Source organism: Syngnathoides biaculeatus, chromosome 17 (genome assembly GCF_019802595.1).
Source record: "Syngnathoides biaculeatus isolate LvHL_M chromosome 17, ASM1980259v1, whole genome shotgun sequence".
Lineage (NCBI taxonomy): Eukaryota > Metazoa > Chordata > Actinopteri > Syngnathiformes > Syngnathidae > Syngnathoides > Syngnathoides biaculeatus.
In genome coordinates, this window is record NC_084656.1 from 19055294 (window position 1) to 19069345 (window position 14052).

Here is a 14052-nt window from a genome sequence, read left to right on the forward strand (position 1 = left end):
ATATTGCCCTAGCCACTTTGTGTGGTTGTGTCAGGTGTGGGAGTAAGCAGGGAGAGGATGACTACAGGCCTCTGTTTGAGAACTTTGTCCATGACCTCCTATCCACTGTCAACAAACCCGAGTGGCCTGCCGCCGAACTCCTGCTCAGTTTGCTGGGTCGGCTTTTGGTAAGCAAAAGTCATTCCCATCATTGAATCGCGCAATATTTGCGAAACACAGTCTTGTGGTTGTGCGTTCCCATCCTCCAGGTCCACCAGTTCAGTAACAAGCAGACGGAGATGGCACTCCGGGTTGCGTCGCTGGACTACCTTGGCACCGTTGCTTCCCGCCTGCGCAAAGATGCCGTGAATAGCCAAATGGACCAGAACGATATCGATCGCATCCTCAAAGAGGTACTGAAAAAAGATGCAATTTAGAGCTCGTATTTGGGTTTATAGGGTTAGGGTTATATATATTTCGTCAACATATATACTTTGATGTTCTTTTTAACACTTTTTTTTTGCACCCAAGTCACTACGTTGGCAACACTGTCACTCTGCACACACCAGAACTCGTGATACCAGATAAAAGATTTCAGATATTTAAATCACATTACTCACTACCGTAATTTCCAGCCTACAAGCCGCGACTTTTTTCACACGCTTTCAACCCTGCGGTTTATGCGGTTATGCAGTGCTAGCGTTAGCGCGGCACTAGCGTTAGCGCACTTAGTTATAAGCTAGCGTTAAACTCTTTCTGTGTACCGAGGCTTATAACCAGGTGCGCTGTGTAAGACGGGAATTACGGGATATAAAATTTCTACCATGGTTATTGGGAAACCAAACCGTTTCATCGCAACGGCTAACAAATCATCCGTCTTTGCAGTCTCCCGGTAACGATGAGACGCAGCAACTCCAGAGGGCCCTGCTAGGGTACATAGAGGAGAACAGTGAAATTGACCCCTCTCTCGTGGTGAGCATCCGTAATTAGCACCATTAATCATTGCGCTCAACTTAGCCAACTGGACACTCACTATTGTCTGCGTGGCTCACACAGTTTGCCAGGGGTTTCTACATCGCCCAGTGGTACAGGGACATCACGAGCGAGGTGGAAAAGGCGATAAAGTCGCACGATGACGACGACGACCCGAGAGCTTCGTACGCCGCAAACGACGTCGACTCCACCGAGGAGATTGTGCAAAGGGCTGAATTGCGGAAAAAATTCCTCCGCAAAGTCATCAGAAACTCGCACACCAGGTCAGAATAAACTCTACTTTTTGGATCGGTTGTTTTTTTACATTATTTCTGTATTAAATGCTCACATATATGTTTCAGGATCAGCTCTGAAATAATAGACTACAAGGACTCTTGTCTGATTGTCCGATACCTGGCCTCTATGAGGCCATTCTCACAGAGCTTTGACATTTATTTATCACAGGTAACGCAGTCATGTGACATTTTCAGCTATACACCTACTGCTATTTTTGATTGGAAAATGCTCAAAATTCTGTCATTATATGTGTACCCCAGCGTGGCACAAGTTTGGTATTGTGTCGCTCGTCATCAAGCTCTTTCTGTCATGCGTAGATCCTGAGAGTGCTCGGTGAGAGCGCCATTGCTGTCCGAACTAAAGCCATGAAGTGTCTCTCAGAGGTTGTGGCTGTGGACCCAAGCATTCTAGCAAGGGTGAAACACTTTGAATATCATTGTCGTTGTTCATAATGTTGTAGGGTCTTCCTCGTGAAACTGATTAATCTTTTTTTTTTTTTTCTTCATGCACTTCAGTCCGACATGCAGCGCGGCGTTCACGGCCGCCTCATGGACAACTCCACCAGCGTGCGAGAGGCAGCTGTGGAGCTCTTGGGACGCTTCGTCCTCAGTCGACCTGAGCTCATCGAGCAGTACTACGACATGCTCATCGAGAGGATATTGGTAGTTGATTGTCCTTAAACCACATATATGTATAACGCGATGACAAAAAATCACAGATGATGGTTCAAGTTCATTGTTTGGTTCACATTCATTAATATTGAATCCTGAATTATGAATTCAAATACATGTACCGTTAAACCCCTTAGTGTCACCCTTGCATATCATTACATAAGACATATGACGTTAATTCACTGGCGACGAACGTAAAATGACGTGGAGGGCCAGATTTGGATTGTGGGCCTAAAGGACACCTGTGTTCTACTTCAACAACTACACAAACGTGTGCCTACACTGCCACCTAAAGTTAAAAATATAAATTGCACCACAAGCTGCCGACCCGCAGGAAATTCAGGTTGTTTTACAAGTTTACTGCTTTTCCCACATTTACAAGAGAATTGGATTTAATTCAATTTAGCTAACCTCTTTTGCTCTGTCTCCCACTAGGACACAGGTATCAGCGTGAGGAAGCGAGTCATCAAGATCCTGAGAGATATTTGTCTGGAGCTGCCGGACTTCCACAAGATTACCGAGATGTGTGTCAAGATGATCCGACGGGTCAACGATGAGGAGGGCATTAAGGTTTGAGTCAAACCCTCATGGGAGCTTTATTTGCATTATTCAACTTTATTTACTTCACCTTATTTGATCCTACAGAAACTGGTGAATGAGACCTTCCAGAAAATCTGGTTCACACCCACACCCAGTCAAGACAAAGATGCCATGATCAGGAAAATCCTGAACATCACAGATGTGGTGTGTAATTTATTTTATGAAGTACACACATTACGTTTTTGCAATATGGATGATGTTTTACCGTTTTTTTATTTCATCTCAGGTGCTTGCGTGTAAAGATACTGGCTACGATTGGTTTGAGCAACTCCTCCAAAACGTATGTTTCTGAGTTGGATTTGATTGTGTGCATAATTTAGGGTCACTTCTTTTTTTTAAATCGAATGTCCTCCAATTTTATTTTATTTTTTTTTTTTTAGCTTCTTAAATCAGAAGAAGCTGCTTCCTACAAACCTGCTAAGAAGGCCTGCAGTCAACTGGTGGACAATCTGGTGGAGCACATAATGAAATACGAGGAGTCAATTGCAGGTAAAAAGAGGAATTGTTATGGTTTGTTTCAAAATAACATTCCGTATTTTCCCCATTATAAGGCGCATAGAATAGATGCTAAAGTAGAGGCTGGGGTTACATTATGCATCCGTTAGATGGAGCTGCACTAAAGGCTTAATATTGCTCCATATATAAGACGCACCAGATAATAAGGAGCACTTTTTGAGAAAATTAAAGGCTTTTAGGTCCACCTTATAGTGCGGAAAATACGGCACACTACCAAATGTTTGGAGTCACCCACATTCATTACAAATTTTATTTGGTCTGTGACACACATTGAAATGAACGGAAATGCCATGAATCCTTTCCAGTCCAACAAAAATGAAAAAAAAAACATATATTTGTGTCCTGATCCTGATTTTGAGTAAGAAAAATAGCACTTTAAAGTATTTTGATTTATAAAAAAAACATACAGTGGAGAGGAAGTACATAGATAAAATAGACGGGTTGTGTCATGCTATCGATCATTTTTCACAGAGGTTAAGATACATATGCCTGTGAGGGTTTCTTTTTAAATATCAATTGCATGAAGGGTTGAAGCTAGCGCAACATCAATGATCGTTTCGTTATCCCGTTAATGGTGTTTTGCATTGTCTGTTCGCATTAAGGTATCAGACTTTCAGAAGTTAGATGTTTTGGTTACATACACGTTTAATGAGGTTTGCAGCCACCATTAATTTATTTCTGATCTTTAAAGGGTAGTGTACATACTAATATATATACACAAACTTACTCCAAATACTGTACTTGTATATATTTTTAAATTGATCGTTTTTTAATGTATCTATCCCTGTGTTTGTATTACGTTTGTGTGCTTCAGACTGTGAGGACAAAGGCGTCAACTCAGGTCGCCTCGTGGCGTGCGTCACCACGCTGTACCTGTTCAGCAAAATCCGACCGCAGCTGATGGTCAAACACGCCATGACTATGCAGCCCCACTTGACTACCAAGTATAATGTAAGGCGCGACGGCCTTTGATTTATTGCACCACATCACCCTCTTAACTTTCAGCAATAACAGCTGATTCTGTACCGTTGTAGAATCAGAACGACTTAATGGTGATTTGCAACGTCGCCAAGATCCTAGAGCTGGTCGTGCCGCTGATGGACAATCCCAGTGAGAATTTCCTCACCACCATCGAAGAAGACCTCATGAAACTCATCGTCAAACACGGAATGATGGTCCGTCTCATTTATAACAACATCGGGCTGTGTAACGGTGGGCGTAATGTCAATTGTGTGGTTTGCTTCTCAGGTCGTCCAGCACTGCGTAAGCTGTCTCGGCGCTGTGGTAAACAAGGTCACGCACAACTACAAGTTTGTTTGGGCTTGTTTCAACCGTTACTACGGTGAGAATAAAATCTGTCACTGAAGGGAGACATATGATGCATTTTTCTTACAATTTACAACATTTACCGGGTGTCTTAATAACATGCTTTGTTCAAAATACTCCCAGGATTAAAAAAAAAAAATAGAGGAAATTTACACCCATTACACCCAGAGTACTGTCAAAAGTGTGTGAAAGGTTACCCAAAACTTTACCCTACTAAATACTAAGGAAATATATGTAAATTTTTGACCTTGATGAAAATAATGTACAATTTTCTAATATTCTCTCTCTCATTATTGTGGCAGTTAACAAAATTAAATAATTTTGGTTATCCTGACTAACCTGAAAGGGGAGAAGTTTAGTTTCATTTGACTTTTGACAGTGAGACAAAAAATGAAATGTGTGTTTTTGCAGTGTATGTAAACGTCTGGCTTCAACTGTATGTAAGAGTAGCTACTGCGCTTATATATTCATAATAGTTGCTTCGGTTCCCACGTTTCCGTTAGATTAACATATAAGGTTTTTCGTCCCCCAATTTATAGGCGCTCTGACCAAACTCAAGATCCAGCACCAAGAGGACCCCAACAGTCCCACCTTGGTGACGAACAAGCCCACGCTGCTTCGCTCGCTGTTCACGGTCGGCGCTTTGTGTCGACACTTTGACTTTGACCAAGAGGAGTTCAAGGGGGCCAGCAAGGTAGGATCCTGGCTTCGGTACCAGGCAAAAGATTTAGAATCCTCTTTATTAGTCAAATATTTTCAAAGACATTTGCCTCAATTCGTTGGAGGCTACTCTAATACCACACCAAAAAAGCCATCATAACATAATATGCATTTAGGGCATGAAGACAAATGGACAAATCACGGTCATTAAACAATATAAGGGTCAATAATAATATCACAATAAAGTGTGTTTCGTGGTCAAGTCAGAATGAGTCAGTCATCATGAAAATATCGCAGAATAATGAAACTCTGAGGGTTTATTATAAGCGGCTAACAATTTCCACACATACCAGTACAATAATGGGTCTTTTAAAATGTTTCCTTCATTTTATATCTATATATAGATTTATTTTTTTTTTAAAACAGGTTATATGTTCTTTTGGTATGTCTCGCACACTGCTCTGCTAACTACTTGTGTAATAAGTGGGTTAATGATACTTGTGTAATATTTTTGTTTTCCTTTTTTTTTTTTTTCTACAACCAGTTATTTGATTAAAAAAAATATATATTTTATGTAATTCTATTTTCATAATTATTGAGCATTTTGTTGTATCTTTGAATTTTCTGTCCACCCTGTCAATACAGGGTAACTGCTCCTTTATGAATTACTTTAATATTTTCAGTGACATAACGACCAGCATTTACTTAAATGGCCGCTGAAACAGTGGATACTTGCAGGAAAAAAATATTTAGACTTACATTTTGTCATTTTCATCATATTACATATAAGTGTAGTTGGTTGTTGTTAAGCTTAATATGTCCACTCTGTCGTGAAATGTCAATTCCTATAGAAACCTTTCAGAAATATAAAATATTTTTATCGTACAGTCAGTTCTCAGTCAGCTTTCTAACTGAATTATGTTACTGAGTGACCACATGCTGAATAAATTCTAATGATGGGCAAAAATGTCCACCCGGTCATTGTCATGAACCAACAGTGCACGGGTGGACCCAAATGCAGGACTCCAAGACGAGGACATGATGTTCAGTGGGTTTTATTATAAACGAAAGTTGTGCGTGACAACAAAGTCCAAGAAGGCAGAATCCAAAACACAAGAAACAATGTCTGATAACTACGAGTCAACTAAAGAGTAAAACGAAAACCGTGACTGGGCTATAATGGCACAGTGGAGGAGAAACCTTGGATGCGGGAAAGCATACGCAGCGAACTGGCAAATGCCAGTGACAAAACTCCAACTTAAATACATGGTCCAATCACAGTGCCTCATGTGAAACAGCTGTGATCGCCGACAGGCATAATAGATGAAATCGGAATCGGAGCGGTACCCAGGCCACGGCCCTCTTGACCGTGGTCCAGCCTTGCACATGACAGACATTGTCCATCCTGTCAGCAAGCTCACCTACTTTGCTGTTTGCGTGTCCTTGGTCTGTTTGAAATTAATTTATGAAGACAAAAAGTGTGAGAACTTGATCAACATGCATTTCTGACAGCATAACAGCTGCTTCATACGATGGTTATGAATTTCAGTGGAAAATCTCAAATTTTGGGGGTGAAATGAGGAACACTTAAACACACTTTATTGACACAACGTGTCCAGCAGTGCAGTGATTTTAATCAAGCACCTTTACAGCAACTGTTATGTCTTCTAGCTCATCATTAAGGACAAAGTCTTGGAGCTTCTTCTGTACTTTACAACTCACAAAGATGAGGAGGTCCAGGGCAAGGCCTTAATCGGTTTAGGTACATCAGCGCTTTTTACCACACTGCTTTCTGTTCTTTGTGTTTTCCCTTAGTATTTACTGTACATGATATCTGTCGCTTCAAGGCTTCCAGTTCATCATGCATCCAGAGCTAATGTTTGTGGAGGATGTGAAGATTCTCTACAACACCACCCTGTCGGACGAGCACAGTCTGGTCAGTCTGAAGATTCAGGTGCTTAAAAACCTGCAGACGTATCTTCAGGAGGAGGACTCGCGAATGCAAGAGGCCGACCGCGAATGTGAGTGAAATCGAACATTTGCCGATTGGTTCCGTCCACTTTGTTCCGTGGTGTCATCGCATTGATGTGTTTTTTGTCGTCTCAGGGAAGGAGAAGGCCAAGCAGGAGGATTTGAAGGAGATGGGTGATATCTCGTCAGGCATGAGCAGCTCCATCATTCAGATCTACCTGAAGCAGGTGCTGGACTCCTTCCTGCACACGCAGTCCATGGTGCGGCACTTTGCTTTGAGCGTGATCACGCTGACGCTCAGCCAGGGCCTCATCCACCCTGTGCAGGTACTCACTCACTTTTGTTCACTTTTCTTTTACTTCCATCTCAAGCCTAAACAGTCACGCGTGTGTGTTTAGTGCGTTCCCTACCTGATTGCCATGGGGACTGACCCTGAGCCGACCATGAAGAACAAGGCCGATCAACAAGTGGTGGAGATTGACAAGAAATATTGTGGCTTTATCCACGTAAGTGGGCTCACAATGTGAATAAGCAACGACGGGGGAACCTCGGTTTACGTTGGACCCAATATTCGTCACTTTGAGGTTACAAACGCTGTGCAATGGACTAGTTTGCTGATCGGCATAAGAGTATGTGGTCATGTGGCACACTCAGTCACTGCTATTTTTAAGTTCCAGTGGACTCACAGGACTGCTAGAGAGGAACAACACCAGTGGTTTGCATTGAAGTTTCATTTTCATTGCCAAAATGCTCTGTCTATTAATACTCAGACAACAACTGCATGCTAGCAAGAACTTTGTTTATCAAAGAAGTTGATTGATTCAATACACATCAACATCAAAAAAGTGGAAGACAGAAATGGTTCATTATTTGGAGCCTATGCAGGGATCGCTAATTACAACAATTACCCAAATAGTAAGTTGTGTTTTTCAGCATTTGTTTCTATTTGTTTCCACACCTTCTTCTTTTCCTTTCGGCTTGTCCCGATTAGCGGTTGCCACAGCGTGTCATCTTTTTCCATCTAAGCCTATCTCGTGCATCTTCTTCTCTAACGCCCACTGTCCTCATGTCCTCCCTCTCACAACATCCGTCAACCTTTTCTTTTGTCTTCCTCTCGCTCTTTTGCGTGGCAGCTGTTTCCTGTTTCCACACCCGTCTGTCTAAATCTGTCTTTTTGTGAAACCGGTCCATGGCGCAGAAAAGGTTTGGGACCGCCTTACAGTACTTTAAAAATATCATTGAGTTCATCAATCAACTTCGATTCGACCTTCATCGCATTATCGTCCACCCATCCATCCATTTTCTTTGCCGCTTATCCTCACGATGGTCGCGGGGAGTGCTGGAGTCTATCCCAGCTGTCAACGGGCAGGAGGCGGGGTACACCATGAACTGGTTGCCAGCCAATCGTCGGGCACATTTAGACTCACAATCACACCTCGGGACAATTTAGAGTGTCCAAATAATGTTTCATGTTTTTGGGATGTGGGAGGAAACCGGAGTGCCCACCTGGAGAAATCCCACGCAGGCACGGGGAGAACATGCAAACTCCCGACAGGCGGGGCTGGGATCGAACCTGGGTCCTCACAACTGTGAGGCCAATTCTTTACCAGCTGAACCACCGTTCCACCACATTATAGTCCATTACAATAAAAATCTATTGTAGTTCTAACCCTACATTTGATATGGATTCATTTCTGTGCTTAAATTTATCGGGATTTTTCTTTCCTCAACTCTCAGCAATGTTTATGCTCACATTATAACACGGTTATGAAAAGAAGAGAACTTTCCGTGACTAGCTGCGGCTTTGTAAATTGTTAGATGAAGGCCGTAGCAGGGCTGAAGTTGTCCTATCAGATCCAGCGGGCCATCGCCAGATCGGCAGACGCCATCCTCCGAGGCTTCCGTCACCACGACACCGACACGGCACTCTGCTCCCATCTGTACACTTTGGTCCGGGGGAACCGACAACATCGGCGAGCTTTCCTCATTTCCCTGCTCAACATGTTTGACGACAGCTCCGTGAGTAGTATATAGTCGTGAGAATTTACACTTTTGGCTGCTGGGTTCGCTTCAAGATGAATGAATGAATGAATGAATATTTTATTTTCCCCATTCAGCGAACGGAGGTGAACTTGCTGTTATTTGTGGCGGACAACTTGGCCTGCTTCCCGTACCAGACGCAGGAAGAGCCTCTTTTCATCATGCACCACGTGGACATCACTCTGTCCGTCTCCGGGAGCAACCTGCTGCAGTCTTTTAAAGAGGTGACGAGCGTTTGTCCAGCTCCATCTCGTGCCTTCTGCTTTTCTTTCTTAATTGCTTTCCTCTTGCGCTGAAATGATGACACGCTGTGAAATTCATCACGATTGTTGAGATGCAGATTCTAATGATTAGTTTGAATGCTACGATTACATTTTTGTCAGCTAATAGTTGCTACCCCTCTGCTAATGCAGTAAAAACCCACAGTGGTCCCAGAAATGAATTGAATCTGACAAAAATAATAATACATTTTGAATATCAAATTGGGACACCCCTAGCTGTCATATTAGTCATTTTTCAAAGAGGACTTGGGATATATTCCAGTGAGTTTTATTCAACCATATGTGTACATTTGTTGTTCCACCACTTGAAATATGCTTCTAAAACTGTTATTGTTGCTAACTGGCACGGTGCCTCAGCTGGTAAAGCGTTGGCCTCACTGTTCTGAGGACCCGGGTTCAATCCCGGCCCCACCTGTGTGGAATTTGCATGTTCTCCCCGTGCCTGTGTGGGTTTTCTCCGGGCACTCCGGTTTCCTCCCACGTCCCAAAAACGCTAAATTGCCCCTAGGTGTGATTGCAAGTGCTACTGTTTATCTCTATGTGCTCTGCGATTGGCTGGCGACCAGTTCAGGGTGTACCTTGCCTCCTGCCCGTTGACAGCTGGGATAGGCTCCAGCACTCCCCGCAACCCTCGTGAGGATAAGTGGCAAAGAAAATGGATGGATGGATGGTCGCATGGCTATGCTGTTTTGCATTGTTTTGTTTTGCTTTTTTGGCTTTAAGATAAACTAGGCAAAGCTACGTAGTTTAAAATATACAGTGTGTAATTTTCCTTGATTTGTTTGATTTTACAGTAAACTTCCTTGTTTGATATTTTCCAAACTGCTATTTATTGTGAAATGAGTTCAATTACGTTCTCTGCCATCACACAGCACTCATATCTCGAGTTTGTGCTCGCAAGTCAAAGCAAAAAAAAATTGTCCAAATGACGGTTCGTATCTCAAAGCAGTCATGCAGTAGGTGGGACCACTCGAATCTCAAGGTTACTAAGGAAACCACATCATGCAAGAGGCATTAATGATAATCCATATTTGAAGGTGTCATCGTAACCTTGTGTAAAGTTCACGGGTAAAGCATTTCATACCTACTTTGCTCCCTGTGTAGTCGTTAAGAAAAGGGCCGGTGCCACGGCCGAAGCAGATAAAAAAGAAGAAGAAGAAGAAAAAGAAGACAAAGCCTCGGAAGATGCGAGACAGCTCCGACGACAGCGAGGAGAGCAGCAGCCGATCCAGTAGCAGCAGCAGCAGCAGCACCAGCAGCAGCAGCAGCAGCAGTAGCAGCAGCAGCAGCAGCAGCAGCAGCAGCAGCGGCAGTGAGGAGGAGGAAGCGGGAAAGGTCCACGAGCATTCGGACTCGGACGTGGACGACGAGGACGTGGTGATGGCCCGCCTCCCCGAGGACCCGAAGCCTCTGCTGGACTTTTCCGTGGCGTCGCAGGGAATCTTGCTGCTGCTCATGCTCAAACAACATTTGAAGAACCTGTACGGCTTCTCGGACAGGTAGGCAGGGGCTAGAATATTCCGTTCTGTGGTATTTAGGATTTTTGGGTTAAATCATTAAAAAAAAAAAAAAAAAAAAAATCATAATCAGTTAAAAACCCCCAAATTAATGATTTTAGGTTTAGAACCCCCCCTACCACCCAAAAAAAAAAAAAATAATCAATTAGAAACCCCAAAATTAATTATTTTAGGTTTAGATGCCCCCCCCCCCCAAAAAAAAAAAAAAACAATTTTAATCGAAACAACAATCATGGTTAGAAATCAAAGCTCTGAGAAATACTGTTTTCAATTTTGAAAAATCTTAATTAAAATTAAACCAAAAAATATATGATACAAGTAAAATCAAACTATAAATATACAGATTTAAACCAAACAAAAAGACTCACAAGTTAAATTTAACAAAGAATCGGTATTTAAATGAAAATGATTACATTTCCTTGAAAATGTAAAATTCAGACATTTACAATTTTCCCATGTAAAAATTATGAAACACATGTGATACAAACCAAATGGAAAATGGATAGAAATTCTATTTAAAAATATACATTTGATTACCATTTTAAGAAATCTAAAAAAAAATCTTTTATACATTTTCCGCATCAGGTTTTTTTATTATTATTATTTTTAAAAAATGACGTTTTCATCAATCGCCGTGCTCGCACTCCAGCTGAAAGAATTTTGTTCCTCCGACAGCAAAATCCAGAAGTATTCGCCAACGGAGTCAGCCAAGGTGTACGACAAGACCGTGAACAGAAAATCCAAGGTGCACTTCAACCCTCGCCAGACTCTGGAGTTCCTGAAAGTCGGCCTGTCCAGCACGGACATCAGCTATGAGACCAAAAAGGATATCGTCGGGCAGTATTTACACGTAAGAATTCATATTCCCGAGAGCTCGTCCACTGTTTTTGGTTCACCGCAGGCCATGAGTACGTTTTCATGCGTCATTCAAGCTGCTTTTCGAGATTATTTCAGGGGCTAATTATCAAATAATTTGACTTTGGGTTGTAGTTCAAAGTGCTGATGGAGCACCTGGACCGCGAAGAAGAGGAGGAGGAGGGCGAGGCCAGCGCCAACGCCAGAAACAAAGCAATTACGTCGCTCCTCCAGGGGCCCAAACCCCGAAACCACAACCACAACAATCACACGGCACCGCTTGAGTCCGGTGACGAGGAGAGCGAGGACGAAGACCCCCCGGCGGTATTGAAATATCTTATCATACTTTAGATCTCATACATTTAACATATGATTTTGTTTTCTCTATATGTGAAGGAAATAAAAATATTCCCAGGGTCATGAATTAATTTTGTACAATCGGGGCAGAATTTTGGAATTTCGATATAAAGGGGGGAATGCACTTATTTGCTCAATTACATGACACCCTAGCCATTTATTTTATGATACAATGGTGCCTCGGTTCTCGACCACAATCCGTTCCAGACGGCCGGTTAAAAAGTGAAATGTTCAAAAACCAAAGCGCGTTTTCCCATTACAATGAATGGAAAATGGAATAATGCGTTCCAAGCCTAAAAAAAATATTTTTAAAGCGTTTTTTTTTTTTAGCTTTTCCTTACAATAAACTGCATAGTAAAAATACATGTAGAATTTAAATACTTAATATAATTAAATCATTTAACAAATATATTTATTTGTTGCTTAAAATGTATGCTTTAGCAGTAGAGCATGCTCGGCTGGGATCGAGCTCACCAAAGGTCAGCTGAGATACACTCCTGCTCAACTGCTACCCTGATAAAAACAACATTTATTTTATTTAGAGCACAGGTGTCAAACTCAAGGCCTGGGGGCCAGATGAGGCCCACGACATGATTATATGTGGCCACGAAGGCAAATTACGTTTATCAACTTCCGTGATTTTTGTTTCAATTTGAACCAAAATTTCAAATTGTCATATCATAAATGATGACGTTAAGATATCGGAAGCATTTTTTGTTACCAAACATCGACAATGGTTGAAAAACCCATCACCCTTGATTTCTGATTCCAAAAATAGTTGATACATTTAATGTGTAAATATGATGGGTCAGTTTAAGATTTTCACGGTTTCATTCAGAAACCGTAATGACAAATGTGGCCCACGATAAAAATGAGTTTGACACACCTGATTTAGAGAATGCAAAGTCATTGCAAAACAACAGGAAAATGAATGGATAATTATTACATGAGCACGTCCAGTTGTTTTATTCTCCTTAAAAAGCCAAACAGCAGATGACAGCCTTGCTTCTTTTCACCACAGCAGAAGTCAAGGCGAGGCGACGACGCGGCGGAGGATTCCGGCCACATGAACGAGAGCGTGGACGTAACGGACGTGGTGGCCATCTGCTGCCCCAAATACAAAGACAGGCCGCAGATCGCCAGGGTGGTGCAGAAGACCAAAAGCGGCTACAGCGTGCACTGGATGTCCGGCTCCTACTCCGGGCCCTGGGCTGTGGCCAAGAAACGGGACGGTCGCAAAAAGGTGCCTTGGTTGGACAACATCAAGGAGTCGGACATTATTTATAAGAAAATCTCCTTAACGAGCGGACACAAGCTGACAAATAAAGTGGCACAGACGTTACGGGCGCTATACGCCGCCAAGGACGGGACTAAGCACTAGTTGCCACTCTGACGCGACGTCCCACGTGGATCCAGAGACATTCGAAGCTCTTTCTATTTAAGGACCTAATAGACCAAGTTGAAGTTTAACACACCAGAAGGAAATGTTTGGGAAAACATTGGGTGGGAGCTCCTTCGCTGTTGTGCAGCAACCCGGTTCATTTTTACTCCCACTGACTGTATTATAGTTGAACTAAAAAAAAAAAACAAAAACAAAAATATGTTTATATCTGAAAATAATTCTGTAAAAAAAAAAGGAAAAAAAAGAAAAAGAAAGTGAATGTTGGAAATTAGTGTATTGACGTTCTTAATAAAGTGTTTTTTGGACTTTAAAAAAAAGCCTCTGGGTTATTGAATGGAAAAAATATATGTATTTTATTATAGAACACGGAGCGTGCCAGCTAATGGTGTCTTCAGTAGAGTCGCAGGAGGGTAGCAGCCTATCCTAGTTGACTTGTTGACATTTGGTGAGAGAAGCGGGGTACACCGTGGACTGGTGGCCTCAAAATTTAAGGGCGCATTACTAACAAGCATTCACATTTACATTAAAATTCACAGTTATGGGAAAGTTTGAGTTTTCATTCAACTTAGCCTGAGTTCTGGCGAGAGATGCAAGATAGCACCCTGCAC

General features: G+C 42.2%; 1 protein-coding gene across 1 annotated transcript in view; it reads left to right on the forward strand.

The window, feature by feature from the left end:
* Positions 1 to 13766, forward strand: part of LOC133515277 (nipped-B-like protein B) — a 32968-nt gene extending 19202 nt beyond the window's left edge. The window contains exons 23-47 of the mRNA XM_061847675.1: positions 35 to 167; positions 249 to 392; positions 865 to 951; positions 1036 to 1235; positions 1314 to 1416; positions 1566 to 1664; positions 1764 to 1910; positions 2355 to 2489; positions 2565 to 2663; positions 2746 to 2799; positions 2900 to 3008; positions 3850 to 3986; positions 4070 to 4210; positions 4284 to 4377; positions 4901 to 5055; positions 6693 to 6783; positions 6869 to 7042; positions 7128 to 7318; positions 7391 to 7498; positions 8811 to 9011; positions 9110 to 9256; positions 10418 to 10812; positions 11506 to 11680; positions 11821 to 12009; positions 13064 to 13766. Of these exons, the coding sequence (XP_061703659.1) occupies positions 35 to 167; positions 249 to 392; positions 865 to 951; positions 1036 to 1235; positions 1314 to 1416; positions 1566 to 1664; positions 1764 to 1910; positions 2355 to 2489; positions 2565 to 2663; positions 2746 to 2799; positions 2900 to 3008; positions 3850 to 3986; positions 4070 to 4210; positions 4284 to 4377; positions 4901 to 5055; positions 6693 to 6783; positions 6869 to 7042; positions 7128 to 7318; positions 7391 to 7498; positions 8811 to 9011; positions 9110 to 9256; positions 10418 to 10812; positions 11506 to 11680; positions 11821 to 12009; positions 13064 to 13423 (3868 nt within the window). The 3' untranslated portion in view covers positions 13424 to 13766. The remainder of the gene's footprint in view (positions 1 to 34; positions 168 to 248; positions 393 to 864; positions 952 to 1035; positions 1236 to 1313; positions 1417 to 1565; positions 1665 to 1763; positions 1911 to 2354; positions 2490 to 2564; positions 2664 to 2745; positions 2800 to 2899; positions 3009 to 3849; positions 3987 to 4069; positions 4211 to 4283; positions 4378 to 4900; positions 5056 to 6692; positions 6784 to 6868; positions 7043 to 7127; positions 7319 to 7390; positions 7499 to 8810; positions 9012 to 9109; positions 9257 to 10417; positions 10813 to 11505; positions 11681 to 11820; positions 12010 to 13063) is intronic.
* Positions 13767 to 14052: the final 286 nt, after the last annotated feature.